We start from the raw sequence: 11482 nt of genomic DNA, 5'->3' as shown, positions 1-11482 counted from the left end.
CACAACTACCTCACTGACATAGCAATAACTAGTGACAAAAATGTTGCATTAAAGGAAGAGGAAAAAAGAGAAAAATATACATCACTGGCTATGGAAATTAAAGAACTATGGCAATAGGAAAAAAATTACAATTATTCCATTAGTTAAAGTGATCATATAGAATGGAGAACTGGGCTCCTGTACATTTAGCAGTTGTATTGAAAAGGGAATTTCAGCAGGTGTCAATTATATGCATGCAGCACCTCGTGAAATTCCCTCTTCATCAGATCAGCCCAGCCCTCCTGACCAGATACAAAAGAGGGCAGTCAGTTATTTAAAGGAGAGTGTTCCACATGTAAAGGGCCAAAAGGCAGAACAAGAAATAGCACAAGGCAGTGGGGGTTTCATAAGAAGATTAGTGTTTTGTCAGGAGCAGAGAGAAAGCAATGGGTGCACTCTCAGACCCCCAAGTTACTGATATCCTTCTGTAAGTTTTCCATCCCTGAAAAGTTAATTAAGTGCTATGCTCCCCCATATGAACCTGCCCTTCCTCTCCTTTTTTAAATTTATTTTAATTCTAAGTTATTTTTAGGCTGCTTTTAAAGATATCCCTTTGGAATTCCCAAACAATTAATTTCATGTGCACGTAGCGTGGGGTGGGAAGAAATGACCCAAATAGAATTATACATAAGGATGTAAGAGAAGTGCCATGCTGGATCAGACCAAGGGTCTATCTAGTCCAGCATTCTGTTCACACAGTGGCCAACCAGCTGCCTATGGGAAGCCCACAAAAGGACATGAGTGCAACAAAACCTTCCTGCCCATGTTCCCCAGTAGTTGGAGAACATAGGCTTAGTGTCTCTGATACTGGAGGCAGCACATACTGTAGCTATCAGGACATAGCCATACAGTGCCTGTCGACCAGGGACCAACAAAGCAGGACATGGTGCAAAAGGACCCTCCCACCCATGTTCCCCAGCAAATGGTGTACACATGCTTGCTTGCAACATGACTGTGTTAAGGATGATTGGTTATATATTAATTCTTTATCCTTCCAATATGCTCTTTATTGTTCAATTCAGGTCTTACCAAAATAATATAGATTTTGGGGAAAAATATACAAATCAATAATGCAGCACCAGAGGACGAGACGGAGAAGATCTCCACAGCCACCATGTATTTTCCTTTTGTACTCAGGTAAGTTGGAATGAAGGAGACCCACACACTGCAAAATGCCAACATGCTAAAAGTGATAAATTTGGCCTCATTAAAACTGTCAGGTAACTTCCTGGCTAGAAAAGCCACACTGAAGCTGACAATAGCCAGGCATCCCATAAAGCCTAGGACACTGTAAAACATGGTAGATGAGCCTTCATTACACTCCAATACAATTTCTTCAGTCATGGAGTACATGTCAAAATGGGGGAATGGGGGAAACATTGCCAGCCACACAGTACAAATAGCAGCTTGAATAAGAAAGCAGGAAAGGACAATAGAGCCAGCCAATGGTCTCCTTAACCATCTCCTCACTTTAGACCCTGGATTGGTGGCCTGAAAAGCTAGAACCACAATGATGGTTTTGGCCAACACACATGATACAGCCATTGTAAATATGAGGCCAAATGCACTCTGTCGAAGTAGACATGATACATTGTCAGGTTGGCCAATAAATAGAAATGAACAAAGGAATGAGAGAATGAGGCAGATGAGAAGAGTGTAGGTGAGGTTACGGTTGTTGGCCTTGACAATGGGAGTGTTATGGTGCTTAATGAACAAGCCAAGCACCAAAGCTGCGATGAAAGAAAAGGAGAGAGAAAGAATGGTCAAACTGGTACCCAAACTTTCTTTGTAAGAAAGGAAGGTTATATATTTTGGAATGCATGAATTCTGGACAACGTTTGGATATCGACCTTCTGGACATGGAACACAGTCATCCATATCTGAAAAACAAACATATAAGCATTTCTGTTCAATAGAATGAATATGCCCTTATATTGCAAAGCCTTAGATGACGGCAACTACATCAAAATCTGAACCATACATTTGCACCCCTCAAGCTTTATTTGCAAGAAGCAGTAGATGGCCTTATAGGCCCCTTAGAATGATAGAATCATAGAATAGCAGAGTTGGAAGGGGCCTACAAGGCTATCGAGTCCAACCCCCTGCTCAATGCAGGGGGTTGGGCTCAACCCCTTCCTACTCTATTATTCTATGATTCTAAGTCATAGGCATGGTATAACCATGGCTTAAGACCCTAGCCTTAATGGGAAACACAACCCCATTACAAACAGTTTAATCCTTGATGTCACAAATGGTGAGTTATTTTTCTACTTGCAACTTGCCTGGATTTATGCATTTCTTGAAATACTGGTGTTGTCCCACTCAAATGAAGTATGATACACAAAATCATGCAAGCATCCATGGTTATAATGGGCTGTAATCTCTTACCAACAATAACTATCACCACTGAACAATGAACAATCTTTTAAACTCTAGGGCAATGAACAAATAAGACCTTCATGTGCACTCATTGACTCAAAGCCAATAGATTTGGCTACTGTATCCATGACACCTTTTACCCTTCTGCTTTGAAATCTTCCCAGCTGGACACTGAATGCAATCATAGCAGCAAAATGGCTTCCCTTCCTTTTTTCTCCTGCTGAAGCCCTCATAGCAATTTTCATTACACAGGGAAAGTGGTTGTGCCTGTAGATAAAAGAAAGAGCAGCATATTTGAACTCTCAGAAAATATGTTTCCCAGATTTGTATAATACACCTTGATTTATGGCTAAGAATTTGTGAGGCATAATGGATTTGGAATTAAGAATATAATTTCAAACAGAGGACTGTTGGAACTTCCACCTTGATTGAAATCTTTCAGCCATACAATTAACATCTTGGGAAAATAAGTCCACCAACTCAAGGCTTTACTTAATATCTTATCCCAGGGGAAGGCAGCATTTTTTCTGCCTGCAGGCGCATTTGGCAATTTGAGATACTTTTGATGGCACTATCACAAAATGGCTTCCAGGCACATCAATGGGAAATGACAATAGCAGCTTCTGGAGGGCCTCACTTTACTTTGAAATTGAGAAAATATGTTGTTTTTAAATAGGATGGGTAGTGTGCATTTTGGGTTTTTAAATATTTTAGCATATTGATCTATAACTGGCGTTCCTCTGAAGATAGACATAGATTCTCAATAACTCCAAAGCCCAATATATAGCTGAATATTTGTGCCTGGTGTTTAGGCCACTTAGAGTGTAACATCTTGGTTTGAATGAGCTTCACCAAACTAACATGGTAAAGAGGCATAGATGTTTCAGAGTCTGAACAGTAAACCACTCGTTCAATTTTGAATAAATAGCTGGAAACATCCCAAAATGTGCATGGATCCCTACCTGGTTAAAGCTGTTAGGCCACACAATATTGTCCACATGAATGGTGAATACACTGTCTTGTGGGGCACGGGGGTCTATCTTTCCAACTTTGGCTCTAAGAAAAGACTTGTTTGGGAATGTGACCCAGTTGATGACATTGAATCCAGCTATTAATGCCCCATTTTGGTCAAAGGATACCTTTTCACCAGCACTGTTGTTAAATGAAACCTTTTTCAGAACGTAGTGGAGCTAAAATGCATAAGGTTTGTTCAATGTATGAGGGGGAGAAAGAGACAGACAGACAGACAGACAGAGAGAGAGAGAGAGAGAGATTGAGATTCATATGAACTACACAGTGGTAGTATTTCATATAACAGAACTATGGTTCATAATCCTTTTAAAATTTAATCCTCATCATGGTTTGGGTTTTGTGAAATCTGTCCCACATGTGTTTCACAGATCATGCTGTGTCATTCGTTCTGGCATCCATTATGCAGAAAATACACAAATAATAATAATAATTTGTTCACAATATTGTAATTTCTTCACAATAATTTGCATAATTTATGTTGGTACGTAACATTTAGCGTCTTGTCCCCTATTCCATTCGACTTTCCCCCATCTCAGAAGAAACTTTTGTATTTTTCGGCCAATGGATTTGCATAAATTTCAGGAAAGTTAAAGTTTTAAAAATCCAGAAGTCCAAGGACTCCATGTGGTCTGGGCCAGGATCTACACAATTGCTTTATAATGGCACTGAAGTGCACTGACAACTGTTGGGGCCCATGATACATTCCATATACCATTTTCAAACCACTTTCATGGTGTTATATCCTGCTTGGTGTAGATCTGGCATGGGAAGGCTGGTCCACAGTGGATTCAACAGGCCAGATTCTTAGAAATCTGAATTTATTTTAGTCTGTCTCAGATTTCTCCAGCATTCTTACGTTTAGCTAGCCATGCCTTCCTGTTGGACAATATAAAGGCTCAAGCAAGGAAATACTCACCCACTTTGTTCCATTTTATTTTGAAGTGAATGATGTATCGAACACTGGACATCAGAACCAGTGGTGTAATGGTTATCTCCTCCCCTCTGATAACACCCCCTATGCCCAGCTAAACCTTCCATGGAAGGATGTGGTGTCCTCTGTATCACATATTTTGGGAGATGCATGGAATACTGCAGTAGAGCAAGGAAAACTTCCATTGTGTTAGCAGAAGTCTTTCTATATGGCTGCCAGACTTATGTGCATTTCTAGATGTCCTGATTTTATTTTTTTAATTTTTTTGGGGGGGGGGAGTGAATGGGGAGTTGCCTCCTTTTGGTTTAAAAATATTTTTGCACTTCCTTTGAGCATGCCGCTCCCTCCCTCTCAATTTTAATGGAATTGTTTTATGTGTTACTGTAAAGCGCCTCGATGCCAGAAATGGTGAGGCAGCGCTATAAAAAAAATGCTTAAAATAAAATAAATAAATAAATAAATAAATCACAATGGTAACTATTTTGCTCCAGTTCTATTGCTACTCAACCACATCAGTGCACTACTGAAGGGAATGAAGACCTATGTAATGACATTAATGCACACGGTGCTTTAAAGACTAACAGAATTATTAACAGACATGAGAAATGAAGTCAAGGCAAGTTCCAGTCTGCAAGCTTAGCTACTATGGAACATGAAACTCAAAAGGAAGCAAAGAGGAAAATATATAGTATTTCTTTATACATTGGGAGTAAATAGCTGACCCTTAAACACATTTTTTCAAAAATGTTTAGATCTTTTATTGCATTAATTATATGTTATTAATGAATATTGAACACAATATGAATTGTGTACAGCCAGTAAGAAAAACAAAACAATATTTAGCACATTTTATTTATTTATTTATTTATTTATTTATTTATTTATTTATTACATTTATACGCCACCCCATATCCGAAGTTCTCTGAGCAGTTTACAAAAGTTAAAAACAGTGAACATTAAAAACAAATATACAAAATTTTAAAACCATCAAAAGCATAAAAACAACAATATCCATTTATTCTGATTCTGTTCACACAACACGAGAGACCAGAGTACATGTTGAGGAGGGCTTGAGAGTGGGTTGCTACATGATTTTATAAGGATTCTTTCTTATATCCATGCAGAGTGATGAAGCAGGTCCCTGAGGTGGTGTCATTGATGTTGCTGTTGCTATTGTTGTTGATGATGACAGTGGTGTTTTGTCATACTGGATCACCAATTGGGTGTTCTAGCACTTGAATTTAAAACAATTCCCTTATTCTTTAACTGATGGGGTCAAAATGTATTACAAATAATATAGGCATCTTACAATGCCATTCTACACCTGGATATTCTTTAGTAAGTCCCATTGAGGTCAGTGGGATTTACTCCATGATAAGCATGTTTTGGATAGCTGCCTGATTATTTAGGCTGATTATTATTATTATTATTATTATTATTATTATTATTATTATTATTATTATTATTTCTTACCCACCTCTCTGTTTGGATAGAGGCAGCGAACAACAATAAGTATAAAACACAAAAAACTGAATCTAAAACATAGTATACATTATTAAAACATCATAAAAACATCCTAAAATTCCACTGGTTAGGCCTGTCTTCCCCCCAATACAAAGTAGAATAATGCACAGACCACAAGCCCAACTAGAGACAGTATAGGAAGGAGGCCAAATCAATGTTGCTTTCCCACTTTTCTTCCCATGTACAAAAGACACACCCTGCAAGATTGGACATTTCAACAAAGTTAAAATCCTACTTCTCAGGGCTCATCTCTACCGAGCAGGATATTCCTCTATGAAAGCGGTATATAAAATGCAGGAGCCACACTACTGCTTCATAGCTGTATTTAAGTGCACTGACAACTGTTGGGGCCCATTGACACATACCATATACCACTTTCATGCCAATTTCATAGTGCTATATCCTGCTTGGTGTAGAGGCGTCATGGGCCCCAACAGTTGCCAATCCAGTGCAGTACCACTATAAAGCAGTAGTGTAAATCCTGAAGTGCATTTCAATACCACTATGAAGCAGTAGTGTGGCTCCTGCCTTTTATATACAACTTTCATAGTGGAATATCCTGATTGATATAGATGAGCCCTCAGTTATTATCAGATGAAGCAGAGTTCTAGACTAAATCCCTATCCAAACATAAATACAGCTGAAGACCTTTTTGTTTTCTCAGTATTTTAACACTTAATTTTAACTTAAATTTAAATTTTACTGTTCCAACTCTGTATTTTAATCTTATATCAATTTTGTTGCGTGGTTTTATCCTGGTTTTTCTTTTTATACTGTATTTTGTAATTGTGCTTTTAACAGGTTGGTTGTTTAATTATGGTTTTAACTTTTGTGAACCACCCAGAGAGCTTCGGCTATTGGGCGGTATAAAAACGTAATAAATAAATAAATACACCCATCACTGATGCATAAATATCTCATAGTACAATATGCCATCAATAAGCATGACCAAAATAATATTCAGTGAACTAAATATGAGCAGGAGCACCTGAATGGTACATGAAGCTATGGTACATGAAGTTTTTAGCCACCATAATCCCAATTTGGGCATGCACAATCTAAGCAGTTTGGGACATGGCATTGCACTCGCTGATATAATGAACTCCCTTTTCCTTATAGTTTACCTGCCATGACAGTTGATTGAGAAGCTTCTGTCTTTGTCCTTTCTTCACTGCTCTCTGTTTGGACTTGAATAAATGCATGGTTTGCAGTGCATGTGCCAGAGCAAATACAGCATTGTACATGTTGTAGCTATGGGGAGTCATGTCCATTTCAAAAACAGAGCCTGGAAGATTTTCCAGCCTCTCCTCCCCAGTGCAAGTATTATCAACATTTTCGTCTAAAGTGGAGTCAGGAAAAGAGCATTCAAATGCATTCCCCCAGAAAACCCTGTTAAAGCCATCTTCTTTTTCCAAGGTCGGGTTTTTGGTATGAAGAAATTTCCGGAAACCTATCATCTCCTCTGAGTTAATGGCAAAGGATAGAGCACCATGGATGAAGTCTATATCCCAAGGTCTTTGGAAAGGGAGTGATGTGAAATCGATCTGAGCTGTCATGACCCAGACTTTCCCTTTTCTCTCCACTGCTATATCCTCACCTTTTGAAATTTCAAGCAACGTTCGTAAAATCATCATGGTCTGAATTTCACCATGTAGAACCAATACATTGGCAGTGCTTCCATCGATAATTTTGTAGGTTTTAATCCCTTCCTCCACAAGCTTATCAATTTCATTCGAAGAGCCTTGTTTAGGCAATCTTTCTATGAAGTCAAAGCAGATGCCCTTCTCAGGGAAAAGGGGAAGGACATTCTGTACAAACCTCTCTCCAGTTGCATCGTCAAAATAAAGGACCCCGATCCATGTCCACCTAAAATGCAGTAGTAAGTGAAGAATCCCCATATATTGGTGGGTCCCATTTGGGAACATCTGGTGGATGAAAGCACCTTGTTGTTTATTATCCAGTACTGGAGCAGAGCCATAGGTGAGCTAAAGATTTAAAAAGGAAAAATAAATAAAGGAAACTCCCCCCAAAAGCTCCTGTATTGGTAACAGCAAATAAATGCCCTATCCGTGTTTGGTATTCTGAATGAAGGCAGGGCTTGGTGGTACCACTGGCTGGAAGAGGGGCTTCCTAGGCAATAGTAGCCTATGGAGACCTCCCCCTGGCCTCTTTGAAGCAATGCTCCCCTCCTCCCTCCCTGTATGCAGCGTGGGGTTTATCTGGTTGCTCTTTTGAGAGCCTAGCAGGCTTTTTCGGCACACAGTCCAATTAGCTTGCTGTGTGTGCTTTTGCTTGCTTCATGCTGTAAGTGGGGTGGGAGAGTTCTAGTTGATTGGTGGGTTTTCTTTCAGTTCAATTGGTCACATTCCCCTAGGGAGGCTGGTATGGCCTGGCTGTGTTTGTCCAGATAGGGATGGTGTTCCTTCTGAGGCATTGGTGGCGGAGGCAGGTGATGCCTGAGGGCATCCTACTGAGGGTTTTGTGGCCCCAGTGAGCGGATAAGGATTGCCTGTGGGGACATTTCACCTCACATACCCAGAGTTTCATGGCCCCAGGGGGATGTGTAAGGGGATGTCCCCCCTTTCCCCAAATGGGGAAATCCTGGGTGCGCCAATTCTATAACCAACAGCCAGCAGGCAAAGAATGCTTCACCTGACCAGCTAATGCCAGCTTAGGCCTCATCTACACCAAGCAAGATATTGCACTATGAAAGCATGATGAAAGTGGTATATAAAAGGCAGGAGCCACACTACTGCTTTATAGCGGTGTTGAAGTGCACTGACAACTGTTGGGGCCCATGACACCTACTATATACCGCTTTCATAGTGCAATATCCTGCGTGGTGTAGATGAGTCCATAGTTGAATAGCTGCCCAGCAATCCCCCTTTGCAGATCAGATTTAACAAATGTGGCCCGGTTTTCAATCCATAGAGTTGTGTCGTCACTTTATTGTCTCACCTCTTTTACTTGCAAGTGTGTACATGTGGCTGTGTTGATATAATTTCAGATTGTGACACTTGTCCCAGAATATCAACTGATAAGCACTCTACATTTCATTTTGTGGCTTTACTATGATTCACCTTCCTCCTGTCAGGAGAACACAGACTACTTATGAGATACCAATCTGGTCCTCAATCCCCCACTTTAGAGTCCTGATCAGAAAAATAGATAATTATATATAACCCAGGTCTTCTCAAATAGTTTTGCAGTTTTCAATTGCAATCTCTGACTTCAATTTCAAGGTGGAGGAGAAAAAGGAAGGAGGAGAGATGGAGCACATCTTTTAAAAGGTTTGTTCTTGATCTAATAAACCATGGCCATAGCTAGACCTAAGGTTTATCCCAGGATCATCCTGGGTTCGTCCCTGCCTGAGTGCTGGATGCCCTGTGTGGCACTTAGATGAACAGGTGTGACCCCAGGACAATCCTGGAATAATCTTAGGTCTAGCTATGGCCCATGTTTTAGTAGAATGAGATGGTTGCATCTGAATAAGACACTAAAGTGGTGGGTTGAGGAATAGATTGACCTACCTGTGGAATTTTGTAGATACTCAGGATGGTTGTCATGTGGAGACAGACATTGGAATTCGGTCCCCCAATGACTGCTACTGGATTGTTCTGGATGTCACACTTGTAGTTTGGGAAGAATCTTTCCTGTGTGGAGAGGAGTTCCATCGAGGCCAGATAGGTCCAGCTCACACTGAAATGACTGTCGTAGATCTGGAAGCCCAGGGTGAAGTTGGGTAAGATCTGAGGGTTTTCATTGACTTCCTTTACAGCAAATGTCAAGGCCAGAATGTGCTGGTAGTGCTGAGTCAGTACCCTGAAGGCAGAGTTACATGCTGCATCATAGCCATCTGATTCTGAACATGACCTTTTCTATATTTCAATACATACAATATATTTATCTAAGATATTGCAACAAGGTTATATTGGCACAGAAATGCATACCTTGAATATTAGCCTAACAACAGCAGTGTTTTATAAGCTTCTGTTTAGTACATATAGATACATGTCCACAACTTTCAAAACCATATGCAAATAGATGGTTTTGTGGTTATGAGATCTCATAACCAAAAATTGTGCTTTTTATACTGTATTTTGTATTTGTGCTTTTAACCTGTTGGTTGTTTTATTATGGTTTTAATTTTTGTGAACCGCCCAGAGAGCTTCGGGTATTGGGTGGTATAAAAATGTAATAAATAAATAAATAAATAAAATCTGCAATTTGTATTATAAAACTACAGCAGCCTGTTGCAAGACAGAATTTTGGGTGAGTGAGATGCTTAAATAATGTTAAATTGAAACCAACAACGACAGCCAAGAATAAAAAAAGCTTGGAAATAAAGTATGTTTTGAAAGAACAGAATTCACATAGGACCCATTTCTGTACCAGTTACAGGAGCTATTCCAAATATTATTTATGGAACAAAACTTTTTTTCTTTTGTTGGGGTCAGGGAGGGAAGGGATGCTATTATGCATTAATTCATGCTGAATACAGTGTAGAAAACGTTAACCATTTTTACATATAACCAGGAAATGCTTAAATAACAATTGAAATTCCTTAAACCCATACAGAAAGTGGCTTGTTCTTCCCAGCCTGAGTAAATGCTGTAACTACTGTGAAGAAAAGGGATACTAAGAGAAGCATAACAATAATATTGATGTCTAGAGCCATTTTAGTCTGTTGCAGCAAAAGCAATAACAAAGAGGCTTGAAGATTAATGAATTTATTCTGGCATAAACTTTATTCTGTTTAAACCAGAATAAACTTCTTAATTTTTATGATCCCACAAAACTCTTTGTAATACTAGTTATAATAATCATGTGGCATGGACAGATGTACAGTATGCTCCCGTTCTAGAATACAGAGAGAAATATGTCATACAAATCATGACACATTATTCTACCAGGAAAAACCAACCTGTTTAAGAATATTATCAGGACAGATCTGTGTTATCATTTTTTTGAAAAACAAACAAACTAACAAACGAATTCCTTACGCGAGGTCATCGAAGAGTTCAGCAGAAGGAAGTTTTTCATAGGTTATCGGTTGTGAAAACACATAAGTTTGAGAAGAAATGCCAGCAATGTCAACTTTTCCTGACTGATAATATTTATGAAGTATAGGAAGAAGCCCTCTGGCACTACACTTAACACTAGGAGACATGCACACTGCATGTGATAATAGTGCTAATACCAAAACCACCATCAACAACATCTTGAATTACGAGCTTCTTTCTAGAAACTGTTTAATCTATTACTGCAATGATATTCAAGAGGACCTGAATAACATTGTGTGACTTGAATGGCTATTCATTCAGTCAATGCAATGATTTCAATGTAGTCAGGTGAAGTGTTAGGTAGCAGTGATCAGATGGATGGCCCCTCACTATCTCCATCATAGCTCTGAATTGTAGAAGGGATATTAATAGCACCTTATTTTGCTAGGAGCTATGGACATTATCAAGGGACTTGGATAATAATGGTTATTTCAATAATTACCAGGGAGATAGTGACTTGGAATTGCAAGTTTTCTATGACACTGAAGACATTAAGTTGGATCCAAAGTAAACT

General features: G+C 39.2%; 1 protein-coding gene across 1 annotated transcript; it reads right to left on the bottom strand.

Moving 5' to 3' along the window:
- Positions 1-1017: 1017 nt before the first annotated feature.
- Positions 1018-11075, bottom strand: LOC134405789 (vomeronasal type-2 receptor 26-like). The gene is made up of 6 exons (XM_063137044.1): positions 10909-11075; positions 9436-9613; positions 7030-7890; positions 3381-3608; positions 2559-2685; positions 1018-1919 (listed from the first exon to the last, which is right to left on the bottom strand). Exons 1-6 carry the CDS (start codon positions 11073-11075, stop codon positions 1018-1020), a joined length of 2463 nt encoding a protein of 820 aa, XP_062993114.1.
- Between the last annotated feature and the right edge of the window lie 407 nt (positions 11076-11482).

Source organism: Elgaria multicarinata, chromosome 11 (assembly GCF_023053635.1).
Source record: "Elgaria multicarinata webbii isolate HBS135686 ecotype San Diego chromosome 11, rElgMul1.1.pri, whole genome shotgun sequence".
Classification (NCBI taxonomy): Eukaryota; Metazoa; Chordata; class Lepidosauria; order Squamata; family Anguidae; genus Elgaria; species Elgaria multicarinata.
Note: the sequence above shows the minus strand (reverse complement) of the source record. Positions and strands in the feature narration are given on the sequence as shown.

What these genes read in the sequence shown, in the direction of transcription:
- LOC134405789 (XM_063137044.1), bottom strand. Translation starts at nt 11,075, where the DNA reads ATGTCTCCTAGTGTTAAGTGTAGTGCCAGAGGGCTTCTTCCTATACTT. An exon ending in GAACTCTTCGATGACCTCGC is followed by an intron (nt 9,614 to 10,908) that starts GTAAGGAATTCG and finishes GATCTACGACAG; the next exon opens with TCATTTCAGTGTGAGCTGGA. An exon ending in GTATCTACAAAATTCCACAG is followed by an intron (nt 7,891 to 9,435) that starts GTAGGTCAATCT and finishes TTAAATCTTTAG; the next exon opens with CTCACCTATGGCTCTGCTCC.